The sequence below is a fragment of the Zosterops lateralis genome (assembly GCF_965231275.1).
Source record: "Zosterops lateralis genome assembly, chromosome: 18".
Classification (NCBI taxonomy): Eukaryota; Metazoa; Chordata; class Aves; order Passeriformes; family Zosteropidae; genus Zosterops; species Zosterops lateralis.
The window spans coordinates 9,237,009-9,259,326 of NC_139778.1; the positions used below are offsets into that span (position 1 = coordinate 9,237,009).

The 22,318-nt window shown below is 43.8% G+C and overlaps 2 protein-coding genes across 5 annotated transcripts in view; both read left to right on the forward strand.

Annotated features, from left to right (window-relative positions):
• The first annotated feature begins 5,425 nt into the window (after nt 1-5,425).
• APOH (apolipoprotein H) lies at nt 5,426-13,608 on the forward strand. The gene is made up of 8 exons (XM_083874870.1): nt 5,426-5,519; nt 7,379-7,555; nt 8,141-8,237; nt 9,630-9,706; nt 10,275-10,463; nt 11,062-11,241; nt 11,706-11,903; nt 12,721-13,608. Exons 1-8 carry the CDS (start codon nt 5,453-5,455, stop codon nt 12,789-12,791), a joined length of 1,056 nt encoding a protein of 351 aa, XP_083730996.1. The 5' UTR covers nt 5,426-5,452; the 3' UTR covers nt 12,792-13,608.
• Nucleotides 13,609-19,888: 6,280 nt separating this feature from the next.
• CEP112 (centrosomal protein 112) overlaps nt 19,889-22,318 on the forward strand; it is a 154,521-nt gene continuing 152,091 nt past the window's right edge. For all 4 annotated transcript variants that reach the window (XM_083874642.1, XM_083874644.1, XM_083874643.1 and 1 more), the window contains exons 1-3: nt 19,889-20,005; nt 20,915-21,105; nt 21,814-21,962. In XM_083874642.1, the coding sequence (XP_083730768.1) occupies nt 19,906-20,005; nt 20,915-21,105; nt 21,814-21,962 (440 nt within the window). In that variant the 5' untranslated portion in view covers nt 19,889-19,905. The remainder of the gene's footprint in view (nt 20,006-20,914; nt 21,106-21,813; nt 21,963-22,318) is intronic.

The window sequence follows — 22,318 nt, forward strand, 5'->3', positions numbered from 1 at the left end:
ATATGTTATATAACACACACAATATGTGTTAGGTATAATATATATTATATATTATAAAAATATATAAGAAAAATCCTCAGCCAACTGTTTGTGTAGACTAATAAAAGTCTGGGAGAAATAAACCCTAATCTTGTAAGTTTGTTTATTGCATATAAACTGATTCAAATCACATATTAAAACACTGATAAAATCCCATTTTAAAAAAGCCTGGAATGAAACCGATGACATGACTTGGACCAGTGTGGGAAGGATATGGGTTGGATCATAAGGGAGATCAGTATCCACTTTTTGATTCTACTGCACAGGAACCGAGTCACAAAGAAGGTGGATTTAATCTGGAACACTCTGGACTTGTGCCCAGGGAGAGTTTCCCAGCTGATCCCAGGATCTCTCTGAATCGGGGCTGTCCATTGATTGGAAATCTCTGACAGGGAATCAATCACACCCTGTTCAGTGGAGGTTTGAACGTGGGTGAATATCCCAAACAGCTTCTCCATGGCTGATCCTCTTATCTTGCACTTGGGAAAGCCACAGAGGGGCAGGAAATAAATCTGGAGGTGGCTGAGCCCTGGGATAGAGCCGTGGCACCACGCCAGGGGAGGGCTGGACAGAAATCCTCCCTCAGGGTCACGCAAGGGTGAGCCTGGCCAGGATTCTCTGCCGGAGCACAGGGTGAGAAAATGCTGATGACAGTTCGATGTAGTCAGTGTGTAAAGTGCTTTCCTGCAGCACAGAGTGCTCCTTGGAGAACCTGCAGCACATCCTGACCACGCCTGACCTCTCTCCAGCTTGTAAACAAGATGACAACCACAGGCAATACACATTTATATATATATATATATAAAGTAATAAAAAAAAAAAATTAGGTCAGATGCTGCTGTCATGGAATCTGCAGCATTTGTTGTAATAGAAAGTGGAAGCATGATGATGAAGAGAATCTCAAAAGCTTTGTTGGAAGCTTGCTGGGAGAAGAGAAGCAGTTTAGCTTGAGTGTGGAGAGCACCCTGGCTCTGAGGCTTTTCTCTCTGATGGCTTCTCCCTGGATGCACTGAGGGGAAGGCAAAAAGGTGGGACCAGCCAAAAAAAAAAAAAAAGGAGAGAAAAGTCTGTGTCTCCATGCTGTGCTTTTACCCTGGCTTCTCAAAAGTTGTCCCTTGCAGATCTGCTCCCTGAAGATTCAAACTCTCACAGAGAATAATTTGCCCCTGAGGCTTCATAATTAGACATTCCTGAGCAAGAAATTTAACACGGGAATTTTTTTTTAGACAGCATTTAGATAAATTTATCAGAGGAACAGACTGTTTCACAATATTTGGGTCACAGCAGAGCTGTGAGAGAGAATCTCCGGGTTTTCTGTGCAGGAAATGAGAGGCGGAGAGGAGGAAGGAGCTGTAAAATGCTCTCTGGTTTTGTACACTGTGAGTTTAATGTATGTGAAAACTGGAACACCTTCATGTCTCTGCAGAATACAGGCCTGCTGTCACCTGGAACACTGGCACTTGTTAGTGCCAGCCCTCTGATAACTTAGATTTACACAGGATTGGGGCTTTCAATACCCATAGTGGGAGCTTAAAGTGATTTAAGATCCAGGACTAAAATCATAATTATTTTGCTAACTTCAGAAAAAAATTCAGAAACATCAGTGGTAAGTAGGAATGCAATTTCCCCCTAAAGTTTGCTACTGAGTAAAAAAAGTATTTTTAAGAATGATATATTCACTGTTTACTTTTTCTGTGACCAAGACATTCTGTCAGTATCTGTTATTGTGTGTTTACCCCAACATCAGAGAATCATTGAAAGGTTTGGGTTGGAAGGGAGGTTAAAGATCATCCTGATCCAATCCCCCGCCATGGGCAGGGACACCTTCCACTAAACCAGGCAATATAAAAATAGAAATAAATTTATTTATATATATATACAATATTTCACTGGTAAATAATACACTGCAAGTACATCCTGGTTTCTGGCTGGCTGAACGTGACAACCCAGTCACCAATATATGGAACAAAAGAAACAGTGGGGAAAAAAGCTGGAATCTGAGTATCTGATCTTTCTGGGAAAAGGATGAGATTGCTGGTCCCATTGCAGCCCCAAAGGCAAAGACAGAAATCTGCAGCATAGGCAGGGACTGGCACACAGGGATGGCTACACTCAGGCCTCTCCTTAATATTCCTCCTCAGTGTCGCCAGTCAACACATTCCTGTTGATTTGAGAAACTTCTGCATCTTGACCTGGCTGTGTGGTGCATTTTGTAGTTGAAGAAAAGCCATAAATCTTGAGAAGAGAGGGCAGTGCAGTCCCAGCCCTCACTGTCTGGCAGGACAGACTCCCAGCAGGAGCAGTGACACACCCTATAATAGCAGGGAAATGACAGCATCAGCCAGAGAAATAGAACAACAGGTTAGAGGGAGGACAGAATCTGGCTCATTAGCTGGGAACCGTTACCTCACTGACCTTCAGTCTGCCTGGTTCTTGAAAACTTCCTGCATAATAACTCCAGGAGAGACCAATTCCAGTCTGAAAGCCTTATCTTATTATCTTGTGTTATAATGTCTTCTCCAACTGTCCTAACAGCTCCAGTTGATCATGGGGTCAATGAACAATGCTGTCACACAGATGCTTTCATTATCAGTTTTCTTTTCTTTTTTCTCCATTTTTTCTTCCTTCTGTTTCATTTTTACCTTCACTTTCAAGGCCTTTTCTGGCTTATCCTCTTCCTCTCTCCTGTTCCCTGCAGAAATCCCTCTGATCAACCAGCAATTCCAGTCTCCATCATTGAATTGCTGCCTTTTCAAACATTCACTCTTCTCATTCATCTCTTCTTTGCTGCCCTTCACATTTTAGCTGGGCAGCACCACTTGTGCAAAGGCAGTTTGTTCACATCCTCCTGCATGTTCTCCCTTTAGCACAACCCCAGGTAACAATGAGGCTGCTGGGACACTGCTCTGGCTCACATCCTGCTGGCTGATATCCCCTCAGAGTGTTCCTGCACTGCTTTCTCTGCTCAGCTCCCATTTCTCTCCTTAGGCTGTGACATTATCTGAGGCAGAGACCACCACTCTGCTCTGTGTTTATGCAGTCCCTGATGAAACAAAATTCTGCTTCATTCTTTGGTTTGCAGGAGCTGTGATATTAAATAGCTCACATGTGAAAGGAGTGGGCTGGATTTGATGGAGAATCAGCTGATGTATATAATTGCACACAATCACAGCGAGAACTGGGTCGGGTTTGCTCATGCTGTGCCAAGGTGAATCCATACCATAATAGTCACTTTTTCATGGAGTCATGGAACCAAAGAATCGTGGCATCATAGAATTGGTTTGGGTTGGAAGGGACCTTAAGGATCATCTCCTCCACCTCCCAGCCATGGGCAGGGACACCTCCCACTGTCCCAGGCTGCTCCAAGCCCCAGTGTCCAGCCTGGCCTTGGACACTCCAGGGATCCAGGGGCAGCCACAGCTTCTCTGGGCACCCTGTGCCAGGGCCTGCCCACCCTCTCAGCCAGGAATTCCTTCCCAATATCCCACCCATCTCTCCCCTCCGGCAGTGGAGAGCCATTCTCTGTGTCCTGTTCCTTCAACCCTTGTCCCAAGTCCCTCTGCAGCTCTCCTGGAGCCCCTTTTAGGCTCTGGAAGGGGCTCTGAGGACCCCCTGGATCCTTCTCTTTTCCAGGTGAGCACCCCCAGCTCTCCCAGCCCGGCTCCAGAGCAGAGGAGCTCCAGTTTCGTGATTAACTCAGTGTCCTTCTCCAGTTTCTGGAACATGCACAGTTATTTGTGACATACTTTCAGACGTTTCTCATTGCAGAGGGTAAGTTTTCAAGAAGAAAACTCACTATTCACTTATATACATAAATATTAATTCCCCTGATCTTTCACATGGAGTTTTAAGTCTCAGTTTTCAGACCGGTAAAGTTTTCACGCACAGAATCTACGGCAAATGAATTTGCAGGTAATTTAACTCTTTCCCCCCTGTTTTTTAGTAGAGAAAACTGGAATTTCCCGTCCAAGGCAGAGCGCGTTGCGCCCCCTGCTGCTCACAGGAGGAACTGCGTGTGAGCCAAATGCCCCAAATTGTTCCCGTCCATCCCCGGGATTTTAAACACACAAAAGGAGAAAATCCAAGTATCGGGCAGATCTAAGGAAGGATTTAAGCCAGAGGCAATAAAGTTCATTAAAGCAGCGTGCCTTGAAGGGGAAAAGCTACTTGTGAAAGAGAGGAGTAAAAAGCAGGCTGTGACAAATGGAAAAATAATCAGATGTAAATACAGAAAATGAAGCCAATCTTTTTCTGTTGGTTTAGCAGTGGTACTTTGCCCTTCGGCACTGTGCATTTGGTAAATACTCTGAGCAGGACGTTCACAGCGGTTTTTTTTCTGAGAATAGCGTGTTCCCAATTGTTTAATGTTGTGACTAAAATTCATGTTTCAAATACAAACAGAGCAATTTCATAAAACAAAACCAAACAAACTATTGGAGATCCCAGCAGCGAGAGCTTGACATAACCCAACTTCTCTTCGAGCTTCAAATGTCCCTCACTCCCCCTCACAGGCTGTGAGTCAGCAGGGGAGGAGGATACTTAGATTAGAAACACCAAACTGTGGAACAATCATTACACAAATGTTATTTTGGTTGCTCTTCAGATGCTCCTGCAGTTAAAATCTGCTAAATTAGGAGAACTGCAGTGATCAGAACCTCAGCTGATACCTGTCGACTTCTGACTTGACGCCCCAAACTTGCAGCACCACAGCAAGGCTTTATTGCCACCCAAAAACCTGATTTATGATCCCCTTGTCACAAATAAGAACAGGAATCATCAGTGCAGCCCTCCTGCAGTGCTGGCACTGAGCACTGGCTCTGCTGCTCTTGGTTATCTGCTAATTGGAAGACAACAGGAATCAGATCAAACAGGGCCCTGAAGCCCCAAGTTTCAGACCAGATCATCATCTGTGTGAACTGGCATGAGGTTGGTGCATCACTGGGGGCACATCACAGTACCAATGTCACTCCAAAACGGATCATTTGGCCTTGAAATGATTTTGCTATAACCATCAGGAGTCTTTGGTACACAGAAATGTCCACGCTCCAGCGATAAACACGAGCCTCGGAGTGACAGTGTTTTCATTCGACCCAATTTTGCATTCCAAATATCCTCAATCCTCTCCAGATGCTGAGAATACTGTATTCCCCACCACCATCGGTCCCAAGAGGAGATGCTCTGCAGAAACAACCAGTGTGGAGCAGAACCTGCCATCTGAATTCCTGCATTATGCCCCAAACCCAACATGTGATGATTGTTTCAGCCTTTATTAGCAGCGACACAAGGCAGCTTTTATCTTCTGTTTACTGGGACGGGAATAAAACAAAGAGTTAATGTGTAACCATCCTTTTGTGGGTTTTTAAGGGCACAGCCCTGGCCCGGGGGACACTCGGGACGTCGGGGACTGGCAGGGATGCAGCCCCTGGCACTGCTCGGGTGCCTGGTGGTGGCTCTGAGCCACTGCGCTCTCTCGGGTAAAGGTGAGTGTCTTCCACCGCCTAATGACGATCCTATCCTGAAGTGGGAATGGGGGAAACTGGAGAAAAAAGCGGGATTTTAAAGCCCCTGGATAATCCTAGTCGAGTGTTTTGAACAGGGCTTTCTTCTGAAAGTTTTCTTCTCTTTCTGCTTTCCATTCTTTCCTGTCAGTCTCTCCCTGTGGTGAGGTGAGTGGTTGTGAACAAAAGCATAAGATGAAGGAAAGCAGAAGAAATGCTGACAGATGTTGTGGGTGCCAGGGGGGATCTGTGTGTGTGCCAGGAATGAACCTGCTCCATCCCTGCTCAGGGAATGAACCTGCTCCATCCCTGCTCAGGGAATGAACCTGCTCCATCCCTGCTCAGGGAATGAACCTGCTCCATCCCTGCTCAGGGAATGAACCTGCTCCATCCCTGCTCAGGGAATGAACCTGCTCCATCCCTGCTCAGGGAATGAACCTGCTCCATCCCTGCTCAGGGAATGAACCTGCTCCATCCCTGCTCAGGGAATGAACCTGCTCCATCCCTGCTCAGGGAATGAACCTGCTCCATCCCTGCTCAGGGAATGAACCTGCTCCATCCCTTCTCACAGAATAAACCTGCTCCATCCCTGCTCAGGAATGAACCTGCTCCATCCCTGCTCACAGAATAAACCTGCTCCATTCCTGCTCACAGAATAAACCTGCTCCATTCCTGCTCACAGAATAAACCTGCTCCATCCCTGCTCAGGGAATAAACTTGCTCCATCCCTGCTCAGGGAATGAACCTGCTCCATCCCTGCTCATGGAATAAACCTGCTCCATCCCTGCTCAGGGAATGAACCTGCTCCATCCCTGCTCAGGGAATAAACTTGCTCCATCCCTGCTCACAGAATAAACCTGCTCCATTCCTGCTCATGGAATAAACCTGCTCCATCCCTGCTCAGGGAATGAACCTGCTCCATCCCTGCTCAGGGAATAAACTTGCTCCATCCCTGCTCAGGGAATGAACCTGCTCCATCCCTGCTCATGGAATAAACCTGCTCCATCCCTGCTCATGGAATAAACCTGCTCCATCCCTGCTCAGGGAATGAACCTGCTCCATCCCTGCTCATGGAATAAACCTGCTCCATCCCTGCTCACCCCTCCACGCCCGCACAGCTCCTGCCTCGCTTTTCTCCTCCTTTCCCCCATGCCAAGGGCTCTGGGCACTGTCTCCTGTCCTCTCTGCCTGTTTGCCATTTATTTCTCCCTCCTGAGCTCTATGTCCCTCTGTGCTCTCCCCTCGATGCCAGCAGGAGCCTCTCTCCGTGTCCTCAGCAGGAGCTCAGGCTGCACCCTCCGTTCCTCCCTTGCTGTTCCCTCCTGTTCTCACCCTCTGGCTGATGAGTTGTTCCTGCTGTCACCATGTTAAAACTGTTTGGGAGGCAGAGCTGTCTCGTGGAACAGCGGGTCTACCTCAGTGAACAGAAAAATCAGGGAAAAAAAGGAATTTAATTACAAGAAAAAATACCTGATTTCAGGCTGACCCCCACCAAAGTGATTTGGATTAAAGATGAAAGGCATTTGTTTGCTTCTAACTCCTTCTCACTCTCTTTTGTCCAAGGTAATTTACTCTAATTGACTCACTTTGTGCACCACCTTCATCAATCTATTTTGAAGGAAAAGTAAATTTTAGTTTAAAAAGCGACACAAAATCTAACTGGGATGATTGGTAGAGCTGCTGAGAAGAAGAACAACAGATTTTTTTCTGGCTAATACTTATGGCAACCATCAGCTATAACTAATTACAATAGAGAATCCTCTGCTTCAAGCTGGGATATAATAATAAATAAAAGCAACTCCAATTTTCTACCCAATGTCTTGTCACCTCCTTTCCTCCAGTCTGCCCCAGGCCACCAGAAGTGCTGTTTGCCACCCTCAATGTAGACAAAAAGGTGTATGAAGTGGGTGAGGAAGTGGAATACACTTGCCGGCCCGGGTTCATGCCCAACAGTGGGCAGAGGAAATACACCTGCCTCCCGACGGGCAAATGGGCCTTCAACACCCTGCTCTGCCTCCGTGAGTAACCTCAGCACCCCCTGCTCCTCCTGCACTGGTGGAGCTGAGAGGGAGAGTTTAGAATCTGCATGAGGAATAGGATGGATTTTGACAGATCTTTGTCTCCAGTGGTTCTTCTCTCACTTGCTGGAAGGCAGCAGAGTGTGGGAGAGGGTGGTGATGGAGAGGATTGTCCCATTTGTGTCCCACACCTGCCCTTCAGCCCCTGCTGCTGGATGGGGATGGAGGTTGGAGCTGGACAGGGTGAACCTTCATCCCCCTCCTCAGCCCAGCAGTTCATTCTCTAACAACATGTGCTGCTTGATAACCCCTGCATTTATTGCATCCCTCAGAGGCATTTTCATCATTTCATTGCAGAGAACTTACATTCCTCAGACAATCATATTGTTTACAATATTTAGTCCCAAAACTTGTATTTTGATAGACGCATAGAGCAGCCAGGTTTGTGGAATGTAGTTCATGGGAGTGTAGAAATGTGAAAGAATCAGGATGAACCTTTATCATCTACTTGTTCCCATTATAATGAAATTATTATTTCATGCTTTATGAGTTAATATTATCCTCTTTTTTACATTTAATAAACAGCAAAGAGATGCCCCCCTCCTCCACCCCTGCAGAATGGGAAAATGGATTTTGAAGAGTTCCAGTACCAGAGTACTGTAACTTTTTCATGTGATCCAGGGTAAGTGTTCCCTTCCTCATTATGCTAAATAAACAACTTAAATCACATTGTAGTATCACCCACTGCCATACTGCAAGGCTGAGAACATTGAAAACTGCACATAAAAACTCATCTACATTTCAGAAATCATTTTAAAAAGCCTGTCTGTTGATCCACCTCTGTTCAGTCTTGGCTTTAACATTATGGAGCTTTGTGACTCCAAAGTCTTACAAATATGGAAACCACCAAAACAGCAGAGATTTTATGCAAAAAATTTATTCTGGACTGCTTTTCCCCTGCTTTTCAAATCCTCTTATTACATCATGAGATGAAATCCTGCAGCAGAGAGTAGATAATCTCCATCAAAGTTATGCTGTTGGGCTCCGAAGACTGGAAATTGTGTTTCTATGCTTTTCCATAAATCTTCCATGTTTTCCATAATTTCCATGAATTTTCCCTATTTTTTCCATGTTTTCATTTACTGAAATTTCATTTCAGTAAATAAAAACATGAGGTTCAGCCTAACTTACCTGCAGTAAATGCACTTTTCCTCAGGGCTACTCATTAGCTTTAGGATAAAGGATGCAGTTAAAAAAATAGTTATGGTAAATGCAGGGAAGAATTTGAGAGTAGCAGGTATTTAATTGTACCTGGGTAATTAATGACTAAACAGGGCTTACTTGGAAGGTCACAGGTGAATCACAGCCTAGAGCTCACTGAAAAGTGTCAACAGCTTCAACAACCTCCTTCTGTAAAAGAGGAGCAAGATAAGGAGTAAATAAATTCAACTATGACACCAAGTGTAGCAATGGGACTTGATTTGATTTTGTTAATTCTAATTTACTGCTATTCAGCTGTGTGATATTGAAATGCCAGACATATGATGAATATTTCTTTAAAACTCAGACTAGATGTTAAGAGTGTGAATACAGAGGATGGGAGAGAAGTATGTAATGTGCATATGGAAATCAAAATGTCTGGGATTTAAATATAATAATGCACCTCAGTGACTTTAGTTCTCAAGAGCACTGAGTTCTTTCCAATATTTGATCCTAATTGCCATAATTAACTGGGAACTCCTCTCCAAAAAAATGCTAATTTGCATTTGCAATCATAGATCAATATTTGCTATTTACACACATCCATAGTATTAATGAGTTGTAGAAATTAATATGTAAAACAGAACATAAAGTTGAAACAACCAAACATCTTGTTGTATCAAGCCTTCTGCCTGGGTCTTTGCAATATTTGGATATTAACAGTTTTTCAGATCTGATTCTCAACCTCCTTTCAGGTTAGGAATTGTTAAACTAGAGAAGAATTTCAGAGCTGGATTCTTCATTCTGTTTGTGAGAAATGAGAGATCTTTGATTGATCTCCCTGTTCTGATAACCAGGTCTGGTTTGTTTCCAGCTACAACCTCGTTGGGTCCAGAACGAGCCAGTGCATGGCAGATGGAAAGTGGACTGGGACTTTTCCACAGTGTCAACGTATGTGTTTCAATAAAAAAGAATAGTTCTTTTTGAAGAAATTATTCCTTATTCCTATTTCAGAAATATTCCTTTCCATGGCCCAGAATTATATATACTCTTATTCAGAAGTCTCCTCTAGTGCTGTGCAGAAGCTGGTTAGGAAAAAATCAAGCAGAATGTTGCATATTTGGTTTTATATGTGGGTTTTAGAGAAATACAGTTTAAAGGTCTGAACAAAAGGTCGGGATCAGGGATGCTATTTACAGCTGGAGGTAAGATGCTTATCCACTCAAATTCCTCCTCCCTGTGTATAAAAAGAGGATATTGTCATGCCTTTGTACTTATGCAGGGTTTTGCTATAACCTACCCCGCAAAAACACTTGACTGAAAAGCAGTAATATTGTCTGAAAAATCCAGCAAAACTCATGAATTCCACACTCTGAGGCCCCCTGACACATTTAATTTAAATTATGTTTTGCCAGCTATGATTCCATGTGGCTTCATTTAGTCATAAGAATGTTGCTCCTCTTATCCTACAATTATTTGGTGTTTAAGCCTTAATTCTCTAAACGTTGTATTTTTGCAGCGGTGACTTGTGCACCTCCCTCACTGCCAGAATTTTCGGTGCTCTCTTACCGCCGCCTAAATCCTGGGAATGTCTCTCATTTCCTGGACACAATCCTGTTTGAATGTGTCCCCCCTCTCGCCCTGATTGGGAATGAGACAGCCACCTGCATGGCCAATGGCAGCTGGAGCAGCATTCCAGAGTGCAAGGGTGAGTCACTTGCTTTTATCCACATCAAAAAATATTCCTGAGAATTGCATACGCAAAACTAAATAAATCAAAATTATTTAAATTTTTTTACAACCATAATTGCAAACATGCAGCACAATTACTCTGCAGCTGAATTCTGCAATCATTCAGGTCTGTGGATCGAGGGGATTGCTAACCCATGGCACACAACATGGAATTGACAAAATATTTGCTGCAGGTGTAAAGGTTATATAAACAAGCCCTGCTCAACATGGTGCACAGTGGGGAACCTGAGCCTGGCCTCCAGTGTGCAGCCAACATTTGATTCTAGTTGCTCAAATTCACCTAAGAAAAAGCCAACCTTACCCTCAGCCCAAAAAACTTCCTTGCTTTTTGTTGTTACACCACGTTTAAGTCACGTTATAACCACAGATTGCAATAGATGTGTATTTAAAACAAGTAATGTTTATCTATTTATTGTGGTTTTTAAGCTGTCTTTCCCCTGTGAAAAGAGGCTGCAATAAACCACCATTAAAGTTTTTATACATTTTTCGTGTTTGTAGCTGTCTTTTTGACCTGTGACTCTGCTAAAGCTTTGGGTTTGTTTTTTGTCCCCCAGTTGTCACCTGCTCCCGCCCAACTGGAATCGAGAACGGGTTCTTAGAGCTTGTGGCGCGCAGGACGTACCACTACAACGAGAGTGTCAGCTTTGGCTGCCAGTCCGGCTACGTGATGGAGGGATCCAAACATTCCCGCTGTCAGATCACTGGAACCTGGTCCACAAAGCCAGTCTGTAGAGGTGAGCACACCCCAACCCTCAGAAACCAGGAACCAAATGGAGCTCTGCCACCAGACCACTGCTCTGACTGCTGAGTTGTCATTATTCTGTGCAAGAGCTGTGCTTAAAAGGAGGCCAAAAATGGAATTGCAAGGCCCTGATAACCTGAGCCCACTCCCAACTCTGAATGTTGTATGACATGATGTATCTGGATCGACTTCAATAATCAGCCTTGTAACTTTATTCTGAGTATTTCTTCTTCCTATTTCATGTCATTAGAAATTATATTGAGGCTGAATTTTTACTGGAAACTTTTGACCCTGTGCTTCAAGGTCTGAATTTCTTCAGCATTTTAATACCAGCAGAAGTTCTGTCAATATGTAGGACACATTGCTCATTCCCAAATTTCACCTGTACAGAATTCTGATGAGGTCTAATCTACCCCCTTTTCAAACCTGTTCCTTACAACTGCATTTTTTTTCCAGCACCATGTAAAATACCAGTTAAGAAAGCTGTAGTATTGTACAACGGTGAGAAGAAGAGAGTTCAGAATGACCTGAAGGATGGAATTCTGCATGGGGAAACTGTATCCTTCTTCTGCAAGAACAAGGAAAAATCCTGTGCCTACACTGTAGATGCGGCCTGTGTGGATGGCAACTTCACCCTCCCTGCCTGTTTTAAAGGTACGAGCCAGGCTGCTCACAAAGCAGCTCCTGGTGGGGGAATTACAGCTGCCTGAGTGTGGGGACAATGCCAGAATTCATCCTCAAGCCCTACATGAGTTTTTTTTAATTATTGGGTATTTGAGTTATTGGGTATTTTGGAAGAAAATGGCCTGAGGAGAGAATGCCCAGCAGGAATTTTCTTTCGGTTGTGTCAGAGCCTTGCTTTAACTCCTATCCTGTTCTAGAAGATGTTACTTAAAGATGTTACTTGCCCAAAGAAAATGCCATTCTGGGATTTCACAAATCCTTGGATCAGCACCTTCTTTAAGGATAAAAAGCCTGAAAACTGCTGCAGGTTTGAGAAGCTGATATATTCTCTCCTATTTTGGTGAATTATTCCCACCTTATGCTGATGAGGAAAACACTTTGGACCAAGAGTGTTGAAAAGCCCCTGAGAGCTGTGGGGAGGAATTGATGCTGAAGGAACAGCTTCACAGGCATGCAGGCTTTTAGAATAAATAAACAGACATTACCAACTTTGTTAGCAAGAGGGAATGTTTAGCATTTGTTTTGTCATAATTCCTTGCACAGAATTTTCCTTGTAAGTTTTATTTTCATTTGTAAGCGAAGGAAAAGCACAGCCTGTGCACAATGAAAACATCTCTCCTCACATTTGGCTTCTGCTGCACGTAGCTCAGCTTTATTAAGATGAAAATAAAAGTATATTTCTTCCAGCAGTTTCACTATGATGCAAAGATTGACTGCTCACCTCGCTGTCATTTTCAGCTGTCATGTTTCATGAATTTAACCCAAGTTCTTCACTTGTCTCCAACAGAACGTGGCTTTTTTTCAACTCTGGTGAAGAAAGACCCCTCAGAAATGAAAGCATGTGAAGATGAAGCCTGAAGCAGAGAAATAAGCCAGTACTAAATTTCTGCCTTACTGAGACAGAACATTCCACACATGAGAGGAAAACTCAGGTCCTGTGAGTGTAATTTGGGTTTTGTGACTGTAACTCAGGTCCTGTGAGTGTAAATTTCCAGGTGAACTCTGCAATCTATGAATGCTTTTCCCCCCTCCCACCATCCCCACCAGTCTCTTCCACAAGCTACATCACATCATTTCAGCCATTAACTTCTATTCTCTTATCCCTGCCTTCTTCCAAATCCCTGCACTGCAGCTCCTCTTTCCACATTTCCAGCATTTATCCATGTAAATGACTTCCCCAATAGTTGCAGTTGCTTTACAATAAAGTGATTTTCAGCCACTAGTGTGTTCTTATTTAATATTACCTAATCATCAATCAGATCCCTTAGCTCTGGAGTGATTTATAGCAAAATGCCTTAATCATTAGTAATTACTGGGTTCTGATTCCATTACCACTCGCCTGTGACAGGGAGTGGACCTTTAATTACAGATAGACAGACGGTCATGAACCTGGGATTTTCCAGAAATTACGTAAGTAGAAGGACTGAGATTTCCAAATGAGTTTAGAAGCCAAGGATCCAAACATGATTTAAACATCAATAGCATTCAGATAAAGGGGTTTTTAATATTTCTAAAAAAATTTTGCTTAAGTTGGTAAGACTATTTACGTTTTTAAGATTCTAACTTCATCCGAATCTGTTTTAAACCACTGTTAATTTTTACCTCTGTTTCAATATTACGCAATATAAATTGCTTCAGTTTTCTCTCTTTCTTTTTTTTTTCTTTTTTTTTTTTTTAAGAGACCTGTACAGCATTGAGCAACAGTTCTGATCTCTGGTCATTAAGTAGCTCTGAAGTAAATTGTACTTTTAATTTGATTTATGATACAGGCAGCACACTGGTATGATCCAGTCTGGCAAATTTTGTGCTTATGTCTGTATTTTCATTCAGAAAAAGTAATTATCATTTCAACATACTAGAAAGTGATAGAGAAATATTTGTGGTACACTTATAATAAATTGTCATGAGTCATACAGGGTTCCCTCTGCAGTTTAAAAGCCTTTTCTTTGCTAAAAAGCATGAGCTCCACAGTTAGTAATAATCCACTGCAGAACTTTTTGAACGACCATTTAACATTAAACTCAAGCTGCTTGTAAGATGGTAGAGCTGCCATTAAAGAACTCTGAACATTTTCTAATTATCTTTTTTCTTTTTTTTTATAAGGCTACATATGAATATTTTAATAGTATGACTGATATAATCCATCCTTATGCTTCCTATTTTTAAGGAGAGATTGAGGCAGCTATTATTAAGTATTAGTACTTTGTACTCAGCAACAATTTAATTTTCTAATGCAGAGACAGACAAATCCATGCTGGCAACTGAAGAGGGTATTTTGTTGGTGCAGTGTGTGCCATATTCTGGTTCTGAACACGTTTAGGTGGGATCCTCAAATGATTTTTGCAGGCAAGATACCCGTAACTCCTTTAAACACATACATAGCCCAGCTGATAGGAGCCAATTAATTTAGAAATCCAGTCTAAATGTGGTGTGGACCCATCTCTGGGATCGAGATGTTCAGGACAGTTGCTGAGATACCAATCAGGGTTTAATATTAACTTGTGTTTCTCAGCAAACCCTGTGAAGTTGGCGTGAGTAAGTTTAGCACTCACTGCCACCCAAATGCTGCTTGCCCCTGAAACGATTCATGTTCTGCTGGGACTAGAACAGTGAGGGTACAAAACCAGCTGCCCCAGGAAAACTGAGGTCTTTCTAAGGAATTTTTTCCCAGTTCTCCTTACCCATGGAGCAGGATAATGACTGAACAAATCAGCTGGCCCTGCTTCCTCGCTGGATGTGAAGCACTGGAATAGTTGAAAGGATCACCCTTAGGAGCCAGTGTTCACATGCTGAATTTATTCTCTACTCTCCCGAAGCAAGAAGAGGGAGAAGAAAAAAAAAAAAAATCTGTGACCTGTTAACTCTTTGAAGTAGTGAGGTGTTTGTGAATCACAACTTTCCAGACATGAAAGATTTGCTCGGAAGGGCTGAAAAATAATGTCTTGCAACTCAAAGTGTTCCAGAAACTGGTATGAGGCAGTGAAACCTGCCTTCATTTTTTTTTTTTTTTCTGTATTTTTGAGATGTTTGAAAAAAAATGCCTTAAGCTGTGTTCATGTTACTTGTGGCAACCTGCCGAGACAGTTAAAGAGATAAGAGAACATGGTAAAATGTGCTGAAAAAAAAGAGTATTGAATATGTTTTACTTAAATGACCATATTTTTACAATTCAAATTGGGAGTTTGTTCTGTATTCTGGTTGGGATATCTTTGTGTTCTGTACCAGTGTGTCTACAGTGATTTCCTCAGAAGGGTCAGGACACATCAGTGCTCCTCATGACCAGGCTGCAGCTTTGGATGGAGACAAGACCTCAGTCTATTCTTCAATCTTTTTTTTTTTTTTTTTTTTTTTTTTTTTTTTTTTTTTTTTTTTTTTGACAGAAGTTATGCAATTGTCAAATCACTTCAGGCAGGCTCCAACCTCTCTGGCCACCCTGCTCTGTCCTGGGAAGCAGACCCAGAAACTAGATCTATTCCCTCAGGAAATTTCTCCTGGTTCCAATCATTGATTTTGCTTGGCCTCATATTCTTTTTGATCATAATCCAGCAAATTCAGTTTTTCAAAGTACTTTGTGATGAGTATGACAAAGACATATTCAAATCTGAAGGCAACGTGCAGAAACACAGCAGCCCTACTCTGCTGCAAGAATCTACCAGGGATTTAACACAGATGAAAAGTGTCCTGTGTTCCAATATATATCAAATGACAACTATTTTACATTTGGAATTTAAAGATAATAAATCATCCTGGCAATGTACTCTTCAGATTCTACCGTGTTTGAAAAAATCCGTTGCTGATTTTTGCACTGTTTTTGTGCAAATGTGGATTTTAGGCCCTGGTGTAGCTGTCAGAGCTATCACCCAATGAGCCCTAACACAGAATCATTCCTGCTGAAGATTAGCTGAAAAATCAAAGAAAACAGCCAATTTTCTACTGTACATGTAAGGATTTCTTGTTTGATGTGTATGTGCATCTGAGTCAAACTCAGAAGTGTTGAAGAGTTTGAGATAAAAGCGCTTTAGACACTACACACAGAGCAAAGCCTATGACAGATTTTGGGGAAGGAGAAACAAATGGATCAAAGAGGTCAGAGGGTTTATTTGGGATCATACACAATCACTTCATTCACTCAGGAAGAGACTGAACAGCTGAAAGGTTTCTTTAATTCTTTTGGATTAATTGATGGTTTTCTTGGAATGGCCACAAAACGACTACAACCCATGGTTTTTGTGTGGAAGTGTCAGGCATGTGCTTTGAAATTCTTCTATTCTACAACACCCCTCATGTTCTCTGTCCTTGGGATAGGACACGAACAACCCAGAAACCATCAGCAATATGGAGCATATTTAATGCTTTAAAGTGAGCTCAAAATTGCTTCATTACCTACAAGAATATATACTTGAACAGATTTTACTCAGAAACTGTGGATAAAATTGGCTCTGCAATTATTAAACCTTCTCCTGTGATTTCATTCTCATTTCATCCACTCCTGTTTCTGGGACCCAGCCCCCATTGCTCAGGCTCAAAAGTTACTTCTGATTTATTGACCTTTAACTTCAGGGTGGCAAGTATTTCTCACTAAGCTCTGAGTAGAAACATCTTTCCCCTCAAATATCGATCATAATGGAGATACAAAAATAGATATAGCCAATAGCCAGTTGGCAGGAATTAAATAACACATCACAAAGAACCTGGGGTTATCCCCCACTGTTGCTGTTCCCTCACTTTTCTAGTCCCAGCTCTCCTGTACTCATGAGGGACCAAGCCCACTCCCTGAGTAGCAAGAACCTGAACCAATCCCATTGAATTTATAGCACAGAATTGTACAATTGAGTTGGAAGAAACCTTAAAGCCCATCCCATTCTAACCCCTTGCCATGGGCAGGGACACCTTCCACTATCTCAGGGTGCTCCAAGCCCCGTCCCACCTGGCCTGCGACACTTCCAGGGATCCAGCAGCAGCCACAGCTTCTCTGGGTTGTGCCAGGGCCTGCCCATCCTCACAGCCAGGAATTCCTGCCCAATCTCCCATCCATCCTTGCCCTGTGGCAGTGGAAGCCATTCCCTCTGTCCTGTCCCTCCATCCCTTATCCCCAGTCCCTCTCCAGCTCTCCTGGAGCCCCTTTAGGCTCTGGCAGGGACTCTGAGGTCTCTCCAGAGCCTCTTCTCCTCCAGATAAACACCCCCAGCTCACCCAGCCTGGTTCCAGAGGAGCTCCAGCCCTTGGAGCATCTCCATGGCCTCCTCTGGGCTGGCTGCAGCAGCTACAGGCGCCTCCTGTGCTGGCCCAGGGCTGGGGCAGCTCTGCAGGTGTGGGCTCTCACCTGGGGGGCAGAGGGGCAGGATCCCCCCTATGCTGCTGCCCACGCTGGGCTCAGACTAGGGCACAGGGCTGGGGTGTTGCCCTGAATTTTCTTGCCTGTAAGGTTTTTGTACCTTTGCAGCAGCATTCCCATGCTGCTTCACATAAACAATATTGTATTCTCAAAACTTATCTGCGTGTTTACATATTTCTTCTCTAAGAAGAAAAATGTGATTGATGATCACGTCCACCAATGATGTTCATAAGGTGGTTACCCTTTTGGCCAATCTCTGGCCTTCTGTACAAAGTGTATATAAAGATAGAGTCAGAAATTAAATTAGAACTTTTGCTGCTTGACCTGCTGCTGCCTGCGTGTCTTTTGTTTGTCCAAAACAGCGACACAGGGCACGCTGAGCTTCTCACCATCCACACCTGAGTCCTCCCCCAGGGCTGCTCCACATCCCTTCTCCACCCAGCCTGTGTTTGTGCTGGGGATTGGCCAAACCCAGGGCAGGGCTTTGCATTTGGCACCTCCCATTTGTCCCTCGCAGCTCCCCTGTTGGAGTCCAGGACATCCCTTTAGATGACCTGGGACCTGGAAAAGGGAATTTGAGCCCTGGACAGGGGGTGTACAGCCGGTCCAGGGGGGCTGGAGACCTTGGCACAGCCCAGGAAGACACTGAGTTTGATCTCAACCCATGGGAGAAACTTCCGAAGAATTGCAAATCACCAGGAAGTGAAAATAGTAGTTCAGCACAGTAGAACATGCAAAATTTAGTAGTTTTAGGATTCTTAAAATAGAGGTAAACAGGGGACAAGATGGTGAAATTTGAGTGGTACCTCGTGTCCCTCTCCTTCTTCCTCGTCCTCCATCTTCTAAAGCAGTGGTAATATAAAGTAGTTAAAGTGGATTGAATCAAAGCAAAAGTGACCCTTTTAGTGTAAGCACTAGGCATTGGTACAAAATAGTAAATAACCTACACGTAGTTATCTGTATAAATGTGAGGTGACGTCCCATCGGTGGGCAGTCCCCTCATGTCCCAGCCGCTGTCCGGACCTCGGCTGGGAGCGGAGAAAAACTCTGTGATATCAAATAATAAACAACTCAAGAAACCAGAAAACAAGGCCTTGAAAACTCCGCTTCTTTGTACCAACGCGACTCAAAGCTTTTAGAAGGCAAGGACTTTAAACAATCTAAATCTCAAGTGAGAAAACCAACCCGAAACTCCCTGAGGCTCTGCTGGGGAGTCCTGAGGTGTTTTCTGTGTGGTGGATCTGTAACTATCTACAAAGGGAGGTGAATTTGGGGGGGAGCACTGGGTGTAGCCATGACCGCACTGCTGGGCTGTGGTGATATTCATCACCAGGGGCAGGAATCACAGAGTACCCAGAGCTGCAAAGATCATCGAGTCCACCTCCTGTGCCAACGACCCCACCCTGGGCTCCCCTGGCAGCGCTGTCCAAACACCTCCGGAGCTCTGGCAGCCTCGGGGCTGTGCCCATCCCCTGGGGAGCCTGGGCACCCTCTGGGCTAAGAACCTTTCCCTGAAATCCAATCTAAACCTCCCCCGGCACCGCTGCAGCCGTGCCCTGGCTCCTTTCCCCGGTCACCACAGGGAAGAGCCCAGTTCCTCTCAGAGCTGTGGCTGCCTTTCCGCGGTGTCCCACCAGCTCCTTCCTCACACTCCTCCATCCCAAGAGCTTTCCCCATCCCTGGGGAATAACAATTCCCCATCCCGCCCCGCTCCCACCCCTGCGGGCCGTGCTGGGGCTCTCCATCCCCGCCGAGGCCGCCCGGGCCGGGCCGGGCCTGGCCGCGGTCACCGCGGAAACGGAAACGCGCGGGGCCGGGGCCGCCGGGAGCGGGGCCGGTTTGAACGTTCGGCCGCCGCCGCCGCCTTCCCCCGCCGTGGCCGCGACCCGCAGCCCCCGAGGTAACGGGGCAGGGCCCGGCCGGGGCAGGGAGGGGTGCCGGGACAGCCCGGGGACAGCCCGGGACACCCAGGGCCGGGCACGGCGCAGGGGCCGGGGCTGAGCGGGGCAGGGCCGCGGGGCGGGCCCGGGGCGGCGGCGCCGCTGGACGCGGCCACTGCTGGAATGTGCCGGGAGAAGTGAAGGGGAATCTGAACTGGATCTTCCAGTTCACTTGCTGGGATGTGCCGGGGAAGTGAACGGCACACGGCAGCCAAGAGAGGGCTCTGTGCGGTGCGGCTTCCTTTAAAACAGTCCTGAAAAAAACAGCGGTTTTGGTTCTGTTACTTGTAACTACCGCTCTGCCTGCTGTTTTCCCTCATTTCCCCGCCCCTCCTTCTTTAAAAAAACCCCCTCTAATTCTAAGGAATACCAAGTTAGGAGTGCGGTATCACACAAGCGCCTTGAGGTGTTTTATACAAATTGGGTGTAATTAATATATTTATTCTGCGGTTGGCTATTCAGTTTCGAATCTAAACAAGCACATCCTTGTAGATTACACTGAGTACCTGTTATTTACAAAGAATCTGGTTTACTTTCGTGTTTATTTCAATGTAACAACACATTTAGTTTCACTTCCTGTATTGTCCCAAACACATCTTTGTGTGGCCCAAGAAGAAGAGAGACTGACGTAAAACAGCATTTTACCTTTTCTACATCAATGTCATTGATTTTGCAGGTTACTTTGTGTGCTTTCAAAATGAGCAATGAAGACGAGATAAAGGAAAGATTGGATGCGGAATTAGATCGCTGTGTTGTGGCTATGAAGCCTTATGTCCTTAACCTGCAGAATAGTTCAGGTACAAATGGTAAAATGTGCATTTAAACACCAATAACAAGGTCCTAGGGACTTAAAATTATTACATGCAGTTGTGCCACTTAATTTAACCAGGCTCTTCATCCCTGACATTACAAGATACAGTTTTGGTGGGGGGTTTGCACAGCTTCTAATGCTGGATGTTTGACAAACTGCAATTGTTTGACCTTATCTGTCTTGTTTTCATGATGTAAATTTGCTTCTGCATAAATACATTAATATCTATCTTTAAAAACCTAGTTCAGTAGAAATTAAAAGCTTTTAAAGGGTATTGTGTTTGAGATAGCAAATATTTTTTAATTATAAAGTTGTTAACATGTGTAATAATAGGAACATCGATTAATAAATCAGGTTGTGTAAATCTAATTTTTGCAACGAGCTGGTTATTATTAAAGGCACAAACCCTACAAATTAAGAGCTTTATGTGTAAACATTTAACCAAATGAATAATTTCCTTATCTGGTAGCAAAGCTTGTGTAAATAGAGTTATATTTTTTTTACACAGATGAGGATTTATTGTGTATTTAAAGTATTAATGCTCATGCAAGCTGTAAGATGTAGTTTATGGCAGCTCTTGCAGTGAGTGCAGAATTCCTGGTGTTTCCAATTCCATGCTCTTTCCAAAAGTGATGTAAACTTTTGGCAAACATGAATTTATAGAAAATGTTTGTGCAAGATGTAAATTTGAACCATTATGAAAGACTTGTATTTTATTTCAAGTATTTAACCATTTCTTTTATTTGGTTTGGTCATTTGGGAGTTTGTTTTGCTTTAAACTTTGGTGTAGAAGGAAGAAACCTACAAAATCAGTGACCAGTGATGGCTTCTGCTCCCTGCATGTGCTTGATTTGCTCTGGGAATGTACAGTGACCACGAATATCTACATTTTCAGAAAGAAAAAGGTGCTCACTATGGATCAAAAAGCTCTGCAAGCCTTCAGGAGCAGGCACAGGAATAGTGGGAAGGGAGAATCGAAACCTGTATGCAAAACTGTTGCTCCACATGCTGCAGAGAGGAGTTCTGGACGGTCCCTTCAGCCAAAAACCAGAGGAAGGAATGCTGAAACCTTTGCCTGCCTACATGGTGAGTGTCATTTTTTGGTGAGACAAACCTGCTAAAATGTATCCTTGAATTGCTTTTCCATCTTAGATTTGGCACAAGTGTGACAAATGATTCCAGATGGGTTGAGTGGAACTGTGTGTGATGAAAAAAGGCATTTTTTGTCATTGATGCTGAGAAAACCTTTCAATGGACAAAACTTTTTGAGACCTGTATTTTCAAAATTCTAGTTAGAAGGCTTATGAGAATAGGTGTTTGAAGGAACAGAAAGGTAATCTTTTTCTAGTTCTTTGGAAATATGTAATAAAAGGCCCTTGAGGCTTTCTTTTGTCCTAAACAGTAGATAGCTCTTGTGAAAGGAAAATTGTTCTTAAAGGTGGTGACTTTAGTAGCCTGAGGAGAATATTAAATTCACACAGACATCATTAAAGTTGCAGTTTGTTTTCTGAAGAGCTGAATATTCTGTGTCAACCCTTGGCATCAGCTTCAGTGACATAACAATGCCAATTTTTGCTCAAATTACCCATCCCGTAAGAAGTATTGGAAAATATTTACCCTGTTGCCATGAATTCCCATGGGTTGGGAAGGTGTCATTTGCACACCCCACTGACTCCACTAGAAAAGGAATGTTTGTACTGCAGATAGTCCTGCAAGAAGTGACATTAAAGGGTGTAAAGAACATTATCTGTGCAAATATATTTGGTGTTGATTTTGCATTTTTTCTCATTCCAGTCGGTTTATTTTGATGAACCAAGTTCACCAAGAGTTCAGAACAGCAGCCCTGAGTGCTTACCTGAGTGGGTGGTGGGAGAGCTGGGGAACCGTGAGAGTAATATCTCCTCTGTGGGGGGCACATCTTCAACAACACCTCCTGCACATGGGTAAGGTTCCTGTCCTTGCTTTAGCACTATTTGATTTGTATTTAATAGATGGGAACTCTAGATGTGTCAGTTTGGGTGAGTTATTGCACTCACGGACTCACCATCAGTGTTTGTGCTTTATATACAGAAACTCTGGTAACAGCTTCAATGTAATGAGAATTTCTAGACTGCTCTGTTCTTACTTTCCTCCATTATGTCTTCTCCTCTGAGTGCATAATGAGAATTATGAGAATTTCTAGACTGCTCTGCCCTTACTTTCCTCCATTACCTCTTCTCCTCTGACTGCTTTGGATCTTCTTCCATGTCCCATCCCTCTATCCTCTTTCCCTTCCTCCTCCTTTCAGTTCAAGACACTT